General features: G+C 44.0%; 1 protein-coding gene across 1 annotated transcript in view; it reads right to left on the bottom strand.

The window, feature by feature from the left end:
* The window catches only part of tanc2b (tetratricopeptide repeat, ankyrin repeat and coiled-coil containing 2b), a gene marked incomplete at its 5' end in the record, with an annotated part of 72,514 nt that overhangs the window by 6,076 nt on the left and 47,773 nt on the right, over positions 1 to 18,665 (bottom strand). The window contains 17 exon segments of the mRNA XM_079293273.1: positions 1,799 to 1,931; positions 2,469 to 2,644; positions 2,948 to 3,071; positions 3,292 to 3,425; positions 5,924 to 6,017; positions 6,540 to 6,752; positions 6,870 to 7,106; positions 7,593 to 7,715; positions 7,850 to 7,958; positions 8,409 to 8,569; positions 9,146 to 9,313; positions 9,964 to 10,242; positions 11,580 to 11,749; positions 12,713 to 12,944; positions 14,726 to 14,850; positions 15,071 to 15,352; positions 16,586 to 16,624. Of these exon segments, the coding sequence (XP_079149399.1) occupies positions 1,799 to 1,931; positions 2,469 to 2,644; positions 2,948 to 3,071; positions 3,292 to 3,425; positions 5,924 to 6,017; positions 6,540 to 6,752; positions 6,870 to 7,106; positions 7,593 to 7,715; positions 7,850 to 7,958; positions 8,409 to 8,569; positions 9,146 to 9,313; positions 9,964 to 10,242; positions 11,580 to 11,749; positions 12,713 to 12,944; positions 14,726 to 14,850; positions 15,071 to 15,352; positions 16,586 to 16,624 (2,799 nt within the window).

The following is an 18,665-nucleotide window of genomic DNA, read 5'->3' as shown; positions in this document are numbered from 1 at the left end:
TAAATGGTTAATTGAATTAAACTGCAGCGATTATCTGCAAATCTGAGTACAAAAAAAACAACTGAAAACGCTGTCTTGTCTTTCTATTGAGACACATTTTCTGTCTTGTCAAGAAGTGCAGATGTACAGTAAGTCTTTGTGCTACTGACTGATTCAGGGATGTGATCAAGACCAGCATTAGAGCAGGAAAAACTCTGTGTTGTGTATTTAAAAAAAACGAAAAGGGAAAAAAAAAAGAAGAAGTTAATCCCTGCAGACTGCTGAAACTGATATGTCTTTTCTGTATCTGCGCAACAGCAATCCTTGACACATGTACACGACACCACGGGGATGAAGAGGAAGGGGATCTTGCACGAGGAGACACGGGGCAGGTGCGATCAACAAAAGAGGCAAGCAGGAGGGATATAATGGAGCTCTGCAGGCGTTAGCTGTCCTCTGAGCTGCCGCTGCTGCTGCTGCTGCTGCTGCTGCTGCTGCTGCTGAGGGTAGGAATGCTGCTGACTGGCCTAGCTGACACTGAGGAACCGTCTGGAAGATGAACGATGCACAGCACAGTGGTTTATCGCCTCAGTCTGTGGCGGCGGTGGTACAGAGGAATTACAAATACATGCAGCTCCGCTAGATAGCGACCACGCAAGAGTTACAGAGGGCTTCCGTCATGCATCTGTGGGATGGAAGGTCAACACCTCGATACGACGTCACAGGCCGGAGGCCGGGCATGCTTTCATTAATGTTAACATCTACCTCTAGGCAATCCCAACTGCATCACTGTCAGTGCTAATACCTTTGCATGTTATTATTTGACATTTTGAGAGGCTAAGCTGGCCTGCCGACACTTAGGGCGACACAGACAACACAGAGAGAGGAGATAGAGCTGTCAAAATGCCTGGTGGGGTGAGAAGTCGACAGCCTTGGCTTTACCTCGGGGCCGACTGGGCAGCGTCTGACATCCTGGGGCCGGAGAGAGAGGCGGGGGATGGGGGCAAGAGTGGGTGGGTATTGGGTGGAGGGGAGAGGAAGGGGGGAGAAGGAGGAGGTCAAGAGCAAGGGAAGGAGTGTAAGTGGGAGGGCAGAGCGATAGAAACAGCGAGAAGGTGAAAGAAAAAAGAGGTGATGGAGGAGGAGGAGAAGTGAGAAAAGGAACACAAAAAAAGCAGCAGTGAGAAGCGGAAGGTAAGTGCCTCGGCAAAAGGAGAAAAATAAAGGAAAACAGAGAGATACCGAAAAGAAACATCGCAAGCGCTAATAACAACCTGTCTCTGAGCAACCGCAGGGGAATCGAGAGAGAGAGACAGAGGATGTGATTGAGAGAGAAACGGGGAGAGAGCGTGAGTGATAGAGACAAACAGACAGAGAGAGAGAGGAACAACACAGCGGCAACAGTAGTACAATCAAAAGAAACGCACATCAGAGCCATAAATAGCTGAGGACAGTGTGTGTGGGGGGGGGGGGAGATGACGTACAGTAGCAGGAAGTGGTTAAAGCTCCATGGAGACACAAACCTGAATCCATGATTTAAAGCAGTAAAATGCTACAGTGCTCTTTAATGACAAGCAGGAGGCGTGCACTTTAAAGAAAGTGCGTTTTTCATCTTTGGATTCTCCCGTCACGGTCTTTCATGCAGCTCATGCTTGAACTCCAATGCGTGACCTTTTCATCCAAAAATACAATCTCAAATTGTATCTCATTTCACGGCGAATGACCTTTAGCTCGGGTGCTACGGGACGACGAGCCTGCGTTTAGAAGAGGGTCCTTTGTGAGCTAAGTGGGAGGCTCTTTCCTGTCACCCCGCTCTTACCTATCTTGGCTCCTTTCTTGAGCAGGGCGACCACCACCGACGTGTTTCTGCAGCCCACCGCCCTGTCGAGGGGACGCATCCCGCTGTAGTCTACATGCTCTATCAAGGCCCCGTGGTCAACCAAGAACTGGACCTGAGGAGAGAGATGTTTTGAGAATAGCTTTATGAAGAACAATTAATCATATGTTAATACAGTGCAACATTTGAAACCAAAGATTGGCTCTTTCTCGGGTACAGACGGATCTAAACCGACTCGTGTGTGCATCACTGAGGAAATAGTCTGATCCCAGACATAGGTGTTTCAAGGGGCTTCTCCTCAAATTTAAAATAAAAATAAATAAGATACCATGTATACGTTTTTCAGTATTTTTCAAACAACAAAAGAAGCCGAATGTCTAAACACAAGCAACCATACCAGAACTAAATGAACCTGAAACATTGTGTCTGAAGATACTGTGTGATCGAAAATAATTTCAGAAGCGTATGAATCTGAGAGAGAAAGCATCTCAAGCCAGCTTTTGGTACTGAACAGAACACATTTCAGTCAATATCACACAAGAATGAACGATTTCCTCCAAACATTCAAATGAAGTAACAACAAGCAAAAACACATTTCTGAGTGGAAGGGTTTCTTCGTAGTTCCTTTGCATTCGTGGATTTACACTCTTACCACTTCAGAGTCTCCGTAGAAGGCAGCCAGGTCGAGGGGCGTGCGTCCGTTCTTGTCCGCGTGGTCGGTGGCGGCTCCGCTCTCCACCAGGCAGCGGACGACGGGTAGATGTCCCTTCAGACAGGCCCAGCTCAGAGCGGTCAGACCCTCCTTGTCCATCAGAGACAGAGAGGCTCCTGGGAGGAGACGTGGCAGCAGTAAGACACAGTCTTTCACTCTTTTCATTAACTGACTGCTTAATGCATTTTGCTGGGTTTTTTAAATCTGCCGCTGATTCAATTTGGCTGTAATTATCGTAAACACAATTTCAAACTGTAATTACTCTTTCCTATTAGTGCAGCGGCAGTGAATTGTTCCTATGAAGGACTACGGGGTGAACACAAGTATGAGAAAAGAAAATACACCAAACATTCTTGTATTCTTATATTTGTGGTTTTAAATCGGCTCTAAACCCAGTGTTTCCCTTCGTAGTGTCTTACCTTGAGCCAGCAGAAACTCAACAGTCCCCAGGTGTCCCTCTGAGGCGGCCATCATTAGAGGAGTACGACCCTGCTTATCAGCCAGGTTGACATCGGCGCCATGTGTGAGGAGGAGGTCCACGATCTAAAACACCCAAATACAGCACCCGTGTCATTATGCCAACAGCAGCCTGATGTTGTACTTGCTTAGTGTTTGTGAGATGAATGAAATAACAAAAAAATATTAGTTTCTAGAGCACAATTGCAACGTCTTTACTGCCTTTTGGAGTTTAGTTTAGTCTTGGAGACTACTTAAATCAAATGCATGTTTTAAATGAGGGGAAGGGGATCAGGGGGCCACTAACCTGCCAGTGTCCCTGTCGGACGGCGCTGAACAGCGGGACGATGCCTCGTCTGTTGGACTGGGCCACAGCCGCCCCCTGCTCCAGCAACAGACGACAAACGTCCAGCTTCCCCCGACCGGAGGCTGCGGTCAGAGCTGGACACACAAACACACGATGAATCAGGGGTGAGATGAGGACCAGTGGGGCACAGGCGGTGGATAGAAAGTTGATATGGCATCAGAGCAACATTATTATTCATTTGGAGTCACGCTTGTGTCCATTTGATGAACGATGAAAGTTAAATATTGGTCTCCACCGCCAGCTCCTGAGGGAAATATCTGGCCTCATAGCAGCTACATGCTCCTCTGTGCTCACCAGATTCACGGTGTCTGAGCAGGTCGTGAACAGTGGGTTCTTAGAGCCGCTTCGCCTTCTGCGGCTGCAAACAACACTATGAGGGCAGTGAAACTGTTCTGCACAGCTGAACAATGAGCTGAAGCTCGCTGTGAAGCTTAATAAAGCTAACGGGAGCTGCAGATTCTGATGAGAATTCTCTGTAGGTTCATACATTGATGCATGTTTTGACAAAAATGTAAATCATAGCTGATAAAATAAATCTCTGCACGATAGAAGTGGAGAAGAAACAATGAGAAGAGAAGAAGAGACGAGAAGAGACGAGAGGAGGATAGGAGAGAAGAGGAGAAGATAAAACGAGGAGAAAGGGAAAGAGGATGAAAGAAGAGGACAAGAGAGGAGAGGAAAGAGGAGGAGACAAGACCCGTGAGATTCTGTGGAAGCAACAGTCTTTGAAAAGACATCTTCTCAAATGTAATGACTATAAATGGAATAACTTAAGCAGAGAGAACAAATCTCTTTTAAGCGGAGTGATAGCAGCCCTAGAGGGGTTGACCCCGGTTTCAACTGTAGCCCGACACGAACAGACTACGAGGCCGATACCAACATCGACATCTGGGAGTTAAAAAACATCCGATGACGACATATTAGTCGCTGGGATAAAAAAAATAATCATATATGCATAATAGAAAAAACAAGATGATACAAATCTCTTTGATTCTTTTTTGACGATAATAATAAACTGTATTGATGTAGCACCTTTCAAAACGCCGTTACGAAGTGCTTTTACAATAAAACAGAACACCTAACCATAAACTAAAAGCCAAAAGAAAACGCATAAAAACAGAGTAAAGCGAACTATAATGCTGTAAAAACAGTTTTTTATAGTAATTAAGACCAAGATACATATTTCTCGGGACATTTGTTGGTTGGAAAATCAACTCTTCAGCGCTGTCCGGCAGACACACTCTCTGTCTGTAGTTTGTTTCTTATCAGCCGACATAAACACGGATACTGATATTTAGCTGTAATGAGATAATATCAGACGATTTATTGGTCTAGCTCTATTTTCAACCTTTCAATGTTCTGCTGGAAGAACACTTTGATATACACAGTTCAGTGAGTCTATCAGTACATACACACTCTGCCTCTGGCTGTTAAAGAACAATGTATTTTCAGTGGACCTATCCGGTAACACTTGGATTAAAAATCATCTTCCATATCCCTCTGATCCCTTATAAACAATCAAACCACCGTCTTCAACTGACAGCGAGAAGCAGCCTTTATGAAACTGCAGCGGGGGAACAATGCCTCGCGATGAGTTTTCATAGCTTTAGGATACGATGACACATTACATTTCTCAATGTCCGGCCACAGGGCAATCAGACGAGTCATTTCTCAGCACCCTGGAGCACACTCATCCATCCTCCCCACCCCCCACCCTCCCAGTCTGTGCTCCAATGACACCACTGCACTGCCATCAGCATCTGACGCAGCAGCGGCAGCAAGCAGACACACAAGAACGATCTCTCATATCCGCACTGCAGCGCTCTGCCTCGCAGCGCCACACGGGAAAAAACACTCTCACAAAACACTCCTTAAGAAGAAAAACAGTAATTATATGGATTGCACATCTATTTTTCACATCTTGTCCAGAGAGTTCACACGCAAATGTACTAGGGGTGAAGCGGATCACAAAGGTTTGGATCGTATCACGGTTTGAGTCACGGTTTGGAGCAAATATAACTTTCTTTAGACGCCAAAACCATTTTTCCGATGAGCCACATCGACCTTTGTTTTTATTCGTGGTTTTGTTTTAGCAGCTGGTAAAAAAATCTTCCAGCTGCCCCGAAGTCAGCGTAAACCGTCACAAATTCTAAATGTTATCCTTTTACTTTGCAATAGTCGTCTATAGTGGTTATTTTCATCATCCAAATGATTAGGGAATCACTTTTATTGATAAAAAGAAAAATACTGGCATTTGTATTGATGTATTATAAGCTGCTTCGTCATAATTCCCTCTCTCCAAAGAACTGTATTTAATTTCTAGTTTCTCACCGTTTTACAAGATTACATTTGGACATATCATGACAATGTTACAACTTACGGTCGCTCAAGTCTCCTTTTTACTGAATAGAACCTGAACGCATCATAATGTAAGTGAATGGAAGCTCCTGATCCCCGTTTCACAGAGTATCGACCGATAACGATCGGATCAACGACGGTCCGTGACACCACCACCACACACAACAGCATGACGCATTCAGAGGCAGCTGTAATGTAAAGTAGGTATTCCCACCTGTCTCCCCCCACAAGGTGTCAAAGTTGTTGATCTGAGCGCGCTCCACCTCCTCTTCATCTTTCTCTGGCAGATCCAGCAGGTAGGACACAATCTGATGGGGGGGCAAGATTTGAGATGACAGATGTTAAAAAGTCCAAGTTTACTTGAAACAGAGTCGGATAAACATATTAGAGACATAAACATAAAACCACTTGTGTGTGTGTGTGTGTAACTAATTAACATCAACATTTCAGCGCAGTCTGATTCTTCTTGCATCCTGGTTTTCTTCCTGTGAACAGCACTTTGGCGGCTGTTCTAGTATTAAAAATGGCTGACATACTGCAACGTAAGCTCAAATGAGAAGTTATGACTTAATGTATCGCATTCCTGAATATATTTTACGGACAACATGTGGTGAATGTGGTGCACAACGGCACAGAAATCTGTTAATAATAAATGAAATCGAGCATTTTAATAATTCATTTCCCTCTTTCAGCTTCAAAGCTGTGCACCTCAAACATTTAAAACAGAAGAACTACAAAACAGCTAGGATTTTCAATATGAGTGTTGGAGTTAAAGACACTGGAGAGCCTGATAATCAGAACCACGACACCTCCCTCCCTCCCTGCTGTACCTCTGTGTATCCCATACTGGCTGCAGCGATGAGGGCCTGCTGCACCGCGTGGCTCTTGGTGAAGGCCGCCTGTTGTTGGGATTGTGGAGAGTGCTGCTGCTGCTGTGGCCCCATGCCCCAGTCACACTGGATGAGGAACTTCACCACCTCCATGTGGCCCCTCAGGGCCGCGTGAACCAGAGCGCACTGGCCATTCTTATCAAGGTGGTCCACCTGTTAACAGGACGTGGAGATGATCAGGGAAACAAATTACAAAACACATTCGATCGTAGCCTTGGTCACACTCCGAGGAGAGTCAAACTCTTCTCACACACACACACACACACACACCTTCGCTCTCCTGCGGCAAAGCGCCATCACGATGGCCATGTGTCCCCCAGCGGCGGCGTAGCCCAGTGGCATCAGGCCGCTCTCGGACGGAGAGTCGACCGAGGCGCCGTACTCCAGCAGCAGACCCACCATGTCCATGTAGCCCAAGTGGGAGTGGACGCACAGGACGGGGGCGTTGTTAAGCACCTCCGTGCGGTAGTTCACATTGGCGCCGCCCAGCATCAGCAGCCGGCTCACCTGGGTAGAAAAAAGGAATTACTGGAATTACCACCGCGCGGTTTTTATATATCCATCAAACAGTCAAGTTGCAGTTGACATCTATTGTCTGTTCAAAATGTCATCGCTTCATTATGTTATCCTATTAAGATCATGTCATATGAATTCTTGAGTTATGGCCCAAATTACGTGACCTTTGACCACCAAATTCTAATCAGTTCATCCTCGAGTCCAAGTGGGCGTTTGTGCAACATGTGAAGAAATTCCCTCAAGGTGTTCCTGCGATATTGCGTCTCACGAGAATGGGACGGACGTACAGACGTTGGACAACCCGAAAAAACATAATGTCTCCAAAAAGTAAAAAATAAGGACATACAAAGTTAACACAGTCCAGAGAGAGAGGAAGTTTCTGGCGAAGCATATTTCGAGATTTGATTTGGTACCCAGGACATACTGAAAGAAACATTTGTTTAGCACGACTCCCCTCTGCTCTGTCAGCGCCTGTACCTTGATGTTAGGAGTGTAGAGGTTTCGGAGTGAAGAAAGTGCAGCTGAAAGGCCCTCTGTGCTGTAGGACACCCACAGGCCTTGCAAGACGGATGAGGAAACGCCGACTTTCTTGCTGAGACCCTTGAAGAGAGAGATGGATTGTAAATATTCATCACTTTGGAGCCCAGACCACAGCTGTGCGTGGGTGGGTGTGTGTGTGTGTGTGTGTGTGTGTGTGACTGTATAGATGTGTGTGGAGACAAATAACAGTGTACCTTAAAGATATGTGCTTTGAGGATGTGATGGCCCAGCTCAATGGTCTGCTGTCTGTTCAGCTTGTTCTCCTGCCGAGAGAACCAGAAGGCCAGTAGGGTGTGACCGCTCCTGCAGAGAGGACGAACACGGAGTCCTTCAATACTTGAGACAGACTCATCAGGTCATTACATTGCGCTATCACCTGTGCAGTTGGTGGTGCAATCGGTTTTTTTTTTTTAAATGACAACACAGGGAATACAATGTTCTTACACCTCCTCTGCTAGATAAACATCATGTACCTGCGACTGACAGAGACATTTATCACACATTGACTTAAAAGTGCGTGTAAGAGATACAGCAGCAGGTGGCTGTCGGAAGAAGCATTCGTTGCCACATGTTTGAGATGAATATTAACTTCTGATGGCGTCAGGTAGCCGGCTATTTAATTCCTGATGTTATATCATCAACAGAACACGGTCTACTGCTGACTCGATCGGTTGGTTAGCATGTGTTAGATTCACCAAATTCACACAAGAAAAACCTCTCATTCAATCCCCCATTTCTCCTGTGCGTCCTCACCTCGGATCACAGAGGAACTTTGTCTTTTCTCCTTCTTCTCTCCAGATCAGCCACTCCCTGAAGGACGGGTGGACAAACATCCTGGTGCCGTCCCTCCTCTTCACCAGGAACACTGACAGGTTGTCTACACGCTGCTGGAAATCCTCCCAGTCCAGTGTGCCCTGCAGCCACAGGCGACGTTTCAATGCTATTTGTTATTTATTGCTCAGGTCAAGCTGATATTATTTATAAGCAGGGAACAACTAAGTTCAATCAAAGACTTGTATTTGTATGATGTGATGTTTACATTGAACAATTTCCCTCGGGATTAAGTTTCATCTTATCTTATATTCAGACTTTTCCAAAGACATAATTGTATTTTCGTCTTCCAGCAAAGAAACAAACATAATATTTATATATTTTCTTTTCATTCAAATAAAAAAAGCAAAATACGCTTTTCTTCAAATTGTTAAAGCCCCTAAAACTTGTATTTCTATATATATATATATATATATATATATATATATATATTTTTTTTTTAATATATATATATATATTTATATATATATATATATATATATATTTATATATATATATAAATATGGTGTAATTGATGTCTATGGTGTAATTGATGTTCTATTTTGGGGGAAAGTTGACTGTAACACTGGATCACAGCATCAACACATCAATTCAACTGAAAGCCTCGAGGTATTTAACGGTCTCAGGGTGGGAGGTCTTGTACATTTTAGGATTATTACCTGCAGCGACCCAGAGTTGATGGCCTGATAAATCTGCTCATCGGTCAGCGGATGAAGCGAGGCCACGGCCACGTTGAGCAGAGGAAGCGCCCGCTCGAACGACGACTGCGTGGGGAAGCGCATGTTGCACTGCAGCAGGTACACCTCAGCCAGGTTGACTGGAACCACCTGAGAAAAAAAGAAGCAGAGAAGCTGAATCGTAATGCTGATTTCGTTTTGCCGGCGCTCTACAGACTATGAATAATGCATCGTGTTTGTACAGCGCGTCTTTGACTATTCCGTGTGGTCGGGGAGAATGTGAATTTATCAGTTTTCATTTTTTTTAATGGAGTCTGGAAGCACTTCTGAATACATGAAATGAAATGAACCTGGAGGTGTGAGATACAATATTTCATTATGAAATGTACACTTGAAAAATTCAGCTGCATTATTTATCAAGAAGGTGTCCGACTGTCAAGAGGAAGATTGTATGAAACTATTTTTACACAAAGCATGTCAGAGTGCAAGTAAATAAAAAACACCATTCCAGTGTTGCCTTGGCAAATCATGAGCACCAGGATATTTGGCTTCATCTCTTCCCTGTTGCTATGGATGCAGTGAGTAACGCTGTGGGCTACAACTTGAGTCATTTTCTTTAAGTCGATTGTTTTGCATTTTGGCAACTTGGCTCCATTAAAAGTATGCCAAATTAGCCATCAGATGTGAATCTTTGAACCTAAAGAAAACTCAGCACCTCATTTCCCATATGAGCTGTGCATTGCAGCCACTGTTGCAGCGCCAACTGCTGGCTGTGTTAGCTAGCGGGACAACCTTCATACCTTGTAGCTGGAGCTTTTGAGGACCAGGTAGCCCTTCTCGATGAGGTCAAAGGTGAGCTTGAGGTACAGATAGGAGCCCTGGCTCAGGGCCTTGAGGTGGGCGCTGAGCTTGCCGAAGGTGGTGTTGTCCATCTTGCCGTTGAGCGAGATGTTGTTCTGGATCTCCGGGCTGCTGTGGATGCGGTGCAGGATGTAGCCCTGCAGGTCCTGGTCTATGGCGTCGTTCTCCTCCAGGCCGTCCAGAGAGATGCGGTGGAACGGCAGCGCGTTGGTGATCTCCTAAACGGTCACAATCATTCAGTGATATTGGTGCATAGACATCTTGAGAAATTTCCAACATACTTAGTCATCTCAGGTCTTCTTTCTTCCTCATGAATAAAAGGTAAAGAGTAGCTCCTTTTACCTTTTATTCCAGTTGATGCTAAAGTAACCCGCAAATGATGTTGATGTAAAACCCTATTAGCTGCTAGCAGTAATAACTAGAAAAAGCATTTCCTGCTGAAAATGCGTTGGAATGCTGAAAGCTGAAATTAATCGCAAAAACATTGCTGAAAATAGATATCCAATTCAAAAACAAATTGCAAAAAGCTTAATAATTCAAAAAGTTTAAAGATTACAAATATGAAAAGTCATATCACCCCTCTCCTGAAAGAGCTGAACATTTTGATATTTGAACAGTTTCTGTGGCTGAAAAAAATTCATCAGTGGTGATATTTGTAGTAGTATAAGTTGGAGTAGAAGTATTATTAGTAGAAGTATTAGTAGCATTAGAATAACTACTAGTAGTAGTATTAGTGATATTTGTAGTAGTAGCAGAAGTTGTAGTAGAAGTATTAGTAATTAGAAGAAGTAGTAGAAGACGTAGTATCAGTCGTCATAGTAATAGCTGTAGTATTGGTCGTAGTATTTAATATCACAGTAGTAGTAGTAGTAGTAGTAGTAGTAGTAATAGTAATGGCAGTAGAAGATGTAGCAGTAGTAGTTGTACTAGTAGCAGTCGTACTAATAGCTGTAGTAGTTTTACTACATTTAGTAGCATGAATAGCAGTAGTAGTAGCAGTTGTCATATAAGTAATAGTAGTAGTGGTAGTAATAGCAGTAGTGGTAGTAGTGGCAGTGGCAGTAGTAGTAATAGAAGCAACAGCAAAAGTTATTGTAGAAGTAGTAGTAGCAGTAGTAGTAATACTATATTAGCAGCAGCAGTAGTAGTGGTCGCAGTATTAGTAAGAGCATTCATTTTTTAAACAAAAAAGCCTATTTTGAGCTTGTTTAAATACAGTTAATCCATGGGGCTTTTATTTTGAAAGGGTGAGACTGGGTGGGGGGGGGAGAGGAGACATAATCATAATGTCTGACACACATAAACAGAGGTTATTAAATGACAGGCTTCATCACAAGCAGTTCAGTTAGAATTCACTCTCTGGGGCTTTTATTTTGAAATGGGGTGTGTGTGTGTGTGGGGGGGGGGGGGGGGGGTGGAGGAGGGGGGAACTTAACAGCATTACTTAACAGCATTCCAACAATAATGGAAAAATACAATTCCATGCTGAATTTAAAATAACCAGTTGGATTTATTGCGGAGACTAAAACTCCTAACTGACCGTCTGTCCCTTTACCTGTAACGTGGTTCTGACTGTCACCACCAGTTTGAGCCAGGGAGGGAACTTGTTGATGGTTTTGGTGAGGAAGGACACGATGGTGTCTCCGTAGTCCGGCTTGTGGAACTCTGCCTCGTTCAAACCGTCTATGAGGATGATGAGGTCCTCCTCAGAGTTGATCTTCCTCTCTGAAAGAGAAAAGTGCACATTTGTATACAAATGATGGACTGTGACAGTGACTTGGAAACAACAGATTAACAAAAAAGAAATCAAATGTACTTGTTGTTTCCAGAGCTTTCAACCACATTTAATGGCCTTCCTCAGCAGAAGCTTGGAAACAACAAGCGAGTTAGACCTTCAGGCTAAGCCACAAAGTCAAATTCCACATCATATTTTAAAAAACTAATCATCACAGATTTGGTTTTGATCTCCATTTAAAATGAAAGCATGTGAAGCTTTGTTTGGTTTAATAAGTTGGGAGCTTTAAGAACAGAAATCCACTCCAGCATCGAGATTAACAACTTTGATCTTGATTATCTTGAGCACAATGTGCACAATGTTACATCTAATATCATGCACCAAGGATTCGAGTCAAACAGCAAATTGAATGCTGAGGTTTGAAGAGGCATTAATTACAAATTGCCAAAAGCCCTGTGTTTGAATGCAGTAAATCTATTTTGAATCCAGTTTTTATGACGAATGTGAAGACATTTAGACCAACAGAGCAGATAAATCAACAATTTAAAGAGTAGAAACTGCTGTAGTTTTTGAATTATTGTGTATTTTAGAGTTATACAATTAGAAATGTATTAAAAATACATATTTTGCACAAGTATATTAATTGTTTTTATGCAATACATTATTTACTTTACACAGATTATTTACATAAGAAGAAATAAATATAATGTCATACTTTTCCCTTTCAGCTCTGAAAAGCCCACATTTTTGTTGAGAAGTCAGGTCATGAAATAAAGTCCACAGTGCATATCTTCCATTTGAAACTGCCTCCTTATTTTTTACTTGTTTTCTACAACAAACATATTCAGAGACTGTTCTGATCCCTGTGTGTTGGGGCACAGACCACTAGGAATATATTTGAATTTGGGAAAGCTGAAATTGAAATCCTTTCCGAGTGGGCTGAAGTGTTTCACCTTTGTAAAGTGCATACAGGGGCTCCAGCACCCCCCTCCTGAAGGAGGCCAGGGGGTCCTGGACGCAGGAGCGCAGACTCAGGATGCTCTGGAGGTGCGGCTCCCTCAGCAGCTGCTCCCTGTAGGCGACGAGGTGCGGCGAGCGGCACAGCAGAGCCGCCACGTTGTGCACAAACTCCGGCACCAAGCAGGTGTAGGCGTTATCTGCCTGGCAGTAGTGGTACGCCACCACCTGGGGGCGACAGAGAGTTGGGAGAAGATCGCAGAACAGGTCACTCAGAGGAACATACAGGTGAACACTTCCAGTGCACTTTGGTAATCCTAACCATGACCATATCGCAAAACTGAGGATCAGTGTCAGGGATCATGTGAGTCAGATGACACTTTTAGAAATAACGTTTCGTCCAGAGCACAGGCACTTTTCCCAGCGTCTACTACAGATACAACTCATTTGGGATTGAGTCAACCTCATGGTGGACGATTGCAGCAGAATGAAACATAATACTTTCGCTTTACGGTTTTAGCAATTCATAATTCATGGCTTCCAGCGTGCACGGAGTTAGCTCGTGCACGCTGATGCGTCGGATGACTGTGGCACGAAGGAGTCAAGTGTTAAACTGTCGGGTTTCACAGCAATGCACTTGAAACATGGTTATGGTGAAATGAATAAACGTGTCGCTGTGCTGAGATGCAGCGGCATTAGAGGACAGTCGAGGGCAGGAGAGTTTCCCGGGAGGTCAGTCAACACAACAACAGGCGCAGGTGCGACCGAGCGCTCCTGGCGACTGAGAGATCACAAAGACTTTGAATTGTTCAAAGGCAGTGGCAGCGATCAGAGGGCAGTGAGGAAAAGACTATAGAAAAATAAAAAAGACCAATCAAAATGAAATGCTAATTTTTTGTCACAATGGGATAAAGGTCTTTAAAACAAAAGGGGTGAAAAAAAAGGGAGTGAGCTCCATTATTAATGCACAGAGTTAACAAGATCTAATAGCTTGGCTGGGAAATGGCTTTCTGCAGGTATAAATATTTCATAAGGCTCCCTGGCAAAGTTGTTTTTTCTTTTTTAAACACATCTGCATAATGCATCAAGCTGGGACCGGGGATGCAGATGGCTAAGCAGCATGGGAGGGGAGACCGAGGTGCGACAGCAGACAGGAAGAAGAGCGGGAAAGAGAGCCGGTTTCACACATCTAAACTCTCTGGTTATAGTGTTATAAAAGTCAACATTTAACACAAAGGAGAGCGGCACAAACCTTAACATAAAGGGTAAAAAACTAAGTCCAGCTCTTTTGAAGTCTACCACCTCGGGGAGCAAACTCTGTGTGAGTCGATGATAGCTTACAAGCCGTGTCCGCGCTTATACTTTGGAAATGCATTTTCAAAAGTGCAAATCATAGGCTATCCTACCACCTCTGGTGTCACTCATTGAAAAATTAAGACATTAAAAGAAGCCATTTATAATAATCTTTGGGGTTTTTCAATTACCGACAGACAGAGGCCTGGAAACGTCACGCTTAACTACAAACAATAACATGTACCATTACAACACATAAGCAATGTTTCCTCTTAACAATCAAGCATGCACTTTTACTCTTTGATGAAGAAAAGAAGAACTGACAATACAGTAGAACGCAAATGAGACCCCTGACATAACATTTGGCAATTAAATCTATATCTGTTTTATTTCACACAGCTGTGAAAGAAAAAAGGTAAATGGAGGTTTTTGGGGGATGTGGAAATATTCATAAGTGGCTCAGGCTTGTGCACTTATCTTCTTCGTAATACGCAACCATCAATTGAAAGCTGGAAATTGCATATTGAAAATCACTACAAGCACACTTATATTCAAATGGCTGATGAATATATCATTTGCATCTGTAAAAGAAGCCAATGGGAGGGGAAGAAGTAAAAAAAACGTGTTTCAGTACTTGGAGGGGAATGTGTTAGGTGTGTTTTTTCTGTCAATCAGAGGCTGAAATGCGTGCGTGCGGTCACAGTTGTATCTGGTACCTGAGACGCCAGCCTCCTCATGGCTTCTTCCTGACGTCGCCTCATCTCGGGGGTCCCGGGACAGCTGCCTCCTCCCAGGGTGCCGTGCGTGGGCTGAGGCTGAGTGAGAGGGAGCCCCTCTCCATCTGGACACAAGACAGCACAGCACGCTGAGGCACAGCTCTAACACGTGTGAGACATTCATGCCATCTTTCGCGCACTGCTTACTCTTAAAATAAAGGTATCAGACATTTCTAAAATACTGACATTTTACAATGGAGTTCAGGAAAGAATCTTCATCAGTTCACCATCTTCACTGGTACATAAAACCACTGCAATCATTTGAAGAAATAAGTGGGCGCTTACGTTTGGGCGAGGCCTGAGGGCTGTCGGAGGCGATCTGTCTCATGCGGGTGCCGTGGCAGCTGAGCGCCACCAGGCGAGAGATGATGGCGGTCTTGCCGAAGCCGATGTTGCCCACCACCGCCACACCGCGGTTGGTGCTGGCGTTGGGGCTGTTGAGGTGGGCATCGATCTCCTGGAAGAGCCACTCGCGGCCCGTGAAGACGGAGTCCATGGTGATGCTGGGCACCTCAAACAGCAGAGGTTTGAGGGCGATGTCTTGAGGCCGGTAGGGTGCAAAACGCACTGGCGGGTCAAGGAAATGGAGAATTAGAGGTACAAGACACGTTTATGTTCTTTCATTAGAATGTTACAATGAAGAGTCTCCCCCTTTCTTGCAGTAATGCATCTCGAGACTGATATCGGGCGAGTTACTGTGTGTAAAAAGCCCCTTTATGAACATGATAGTAACACTTGGGTGCATACATTTTGTATATGATTAGCAACATATGAATGCAAACACATGAACACCAACATATCGACGCATAAACAAGTATATCAGTCGTAAAAGTAGTTGTCATATACAAAAAACATTTTTTTGTTTAACAGCCACAAAATAAGTGTTTATGTGGATTTCAAGGTTACAAATAGTTGTTTGTTATTTTAGTTTTCATGTAATTGCATAAATGATTGACATTACAGAAAAAAAAGTTAATAACCTGGTGGGAAGTACTCTTATTGAGATTAAATATGTACTGATGGGTCAATGTGAAAGAAAATGTCATTGTGCTTTCGGATTGTGTGACTAACGGCACCCTTAAATCCTTTAAAGGTATATGTTCGGGCTGGCTGTAAAATGTGCTCTGAGACATAAAAGGATGTCACTATAATCTCACGATAAGCTAAAGAAAAAGTAGGAACAATACAGAAAATTCAGCTAAAGAACTCAAAGCGGATGACTTTTACAATCCAGATTTGTGCTTTGAGCTCATTTTGGTGCAATAAAAATTGTTGCACAAAGTAAAGGGAGTGAATACTTTAACTACCGCTGCCGACTGTTGATTTTACTCACTAGGGGGATTCATCAAACTCAAGTCCTCCAGAGGTTGCGCATCTTTTCAGCCGAACATATGGACCATTAAAGACTAATGAGGCCAAAATGAATCTGGTATGAACTTCTGAAGCTGTGTGATGAATTCAGTGTAAAATGTAGTCTGCTGCTTCTGGGTGTCATCTCCTGGGTGCCGTCTTTTAAAACTGACTTTAGAATTTTAAAAAAACATGCTCTCTTCTATCTGGTGTGTTCTTTAAATGGTGGATCAGCATCTTGTAATCACGCCCGATTGAGAATGTGAGTTGTGCGTGAATTATCCAAATGCTTTGCTGGCAAGAGTGAGTGAGTGAGTGAGTGAGTGAGTGTCAGTGTGTGTGTGTGTGTGTGTGTGTGTGTGTGCAGCTTTGACTTGTGAAGCACTAGCCAGCAAGCTCGACGACCGCGAGCAGAACCTGATGCAACAAATGAAAATTAAAGTAACTTACGTGACTGGGATTGCCAGGCATGGGTGTCATTAGCGGAAGCTGCAACGAACAACGAGCAGAAGACAGAGAGAGAGACAGAAAGAGAGAGAAACAGAGAGAGAGTGAAACAGAGTAATGAGAGAGGGGATAAAGAAAGACAGTGAGGACAGGAATGGGAACTGGCAGCAGTGTAGCTCAATGTAAAGATACACATTAAAAAAAGGACGCAGACAACAGCATCGCACATCATGATGTCAGAAATACGGGGAACCACCACACCGGGGTCGATTACTCATTGAAATCCTTTAAATTACATCGAGCGTAGTCCTCGGATAGTCTGGAGGGGAGGTTGGAGAAGGTTCGCACTTTTTGGAGAATCGAATTGGTTCCATAGCACCGCGCGAGATCAATCAATCTCCATGAAAAAGATAATTGAACCCAGTTCTAGTAGTAATTTGACCCTTTGGATGGGGAACTCCAACCTCAACTCCACAGACGACTGTGTATGAATTACAGGCTGCTGAAGGTCGTCACATCGGAACAGAAAGCACCTCAGGATGAGAGGAATACCACATTTGGAGCGGTTACAGAAAGCCTCACATAAACTGTGTAATCGGATTTACACTTAGCATTTATTTCGCTTCCTTTACGGGGTTCCCACTCTTTTCTAGAGATCATTTCTCAGGACCTTTTCAGTGACGATCTAGTTGGTATGATGAAGTCCAATGTAAAAGAAGTGCAGCCTATGGCTAAAACCTATCCATGAAATCATCTGTTACGTGCTTAGAAATTCATCGCAGAATAATATAATGAGAAAAACTCCCACAGCTACCAGCCAGCAGTGGCTAATATTTACATTTGAAGGATGACGATTCAAAATACTACCATTTGAACGCCAACATGACCCTGAAACAGAATTTAGCCGTTAAGCCCTGAAGGGGAAAAAAGGAGAATGTTCAAAGAATTTTCCAGGACAAGACAGGCTTTTCCAGATCATCTGACATCGTCTCTAATTTTCCATGAGTGGAAAACTGGTCAACAGTTCAACAGAACCCTGCTTTACTGATGATCAGTGTGCAGTGAGAAATGACTGCTGATCAGATGACAGCCAGTGCAGTAGTTATTTTCACACCCTGCAGCACAGTAGCATTAAGCACACTGGGAGTCAGAGCTCTGGGAAATAAGTATCATACATTAAAACTGGTCGGATGCGATGGTGAGAGCGTGCAGGATTTATTGCGTGTTGGCAGAAATTTCGATACTGTGTGCAGGTACGGCTCTGCAAAATACATCAGGGGGCAGGAAACGGAAGGAAGGGAGGGAGGGGGTGTTGCATTAGAGCTGCATGTCTTCTGTAAATGACTCCAGTGTGCTGATAAGGAGCATAGCTACATAGCATAATGAGATAATACCGTGCTTTGTGCATCCTTTTACCACACAGCACTCAAAATGCTAATTATCGCCACAGACTGAAAAGAAACGTGACGATCATACTGAAGGATATTCTTACTGTCAAGTTTGAGATCAAATTATATGCAATGAGCAAAAAGTACAAACAGAAACACATGGAAGTGGGTGAAAAGCTTGTTTTATACTGAGTGCACGACCAGTTCTACATTTTGCTGCACTCAGCTCTGTGCCAGCTGCAACCCACTGTAATAAAAGACACAACTATTATTTGAGTGCTACCTCAACACACACACACACAGTCAGATTACACCGCTTTGTGCGCGCTAAGTCGTGCAGCCACGACTGCTCCACTGGGTCAGGTCTTCCACGAAAACATGGCAGCCATGTTGTGAACGTGGGGCTGAGGGAGTTGTTTTCCGGGACGGTGAAAGCAAATGCGCGTGTGTGTATGTGAGAGAGGTAGACGGATGGATGGCAGTTGCTCATAATCCTGCCCCTCAGGCAACATTAAGCGAGGTATCACTCCACCGCCCCTCGTCTACCACCAGCCCCCGACGGCCAGACGGAGCGAGAGTCTCAGACGTTTTAATTATTCACCAGGTGAGGATGACTCACGGTGGCTGAGCAGCCTGGAGAAGGAGGGAGAGGTGGAGGAGGAGGAGGAGGAGGAGGAGGAGGAGGAGAGGAGAGT

Source organism: Melanostigma gelatinosum (genome assembly GCF_949748355.1).
Source record: "Melanostigma gelatinosum genome assembly, chromosome: 21".
In the NCBI taxonomy this organism is placed as follows: Eukaryota; Metazoa; Chordata; class Actinopteri; order Perciformes; family Zoarcidae; genus Melanostigma; species Melanostigma gelatinosum.
This window is presented reverse-complemented; position numbering and strand designations above follow the sequence as displayed.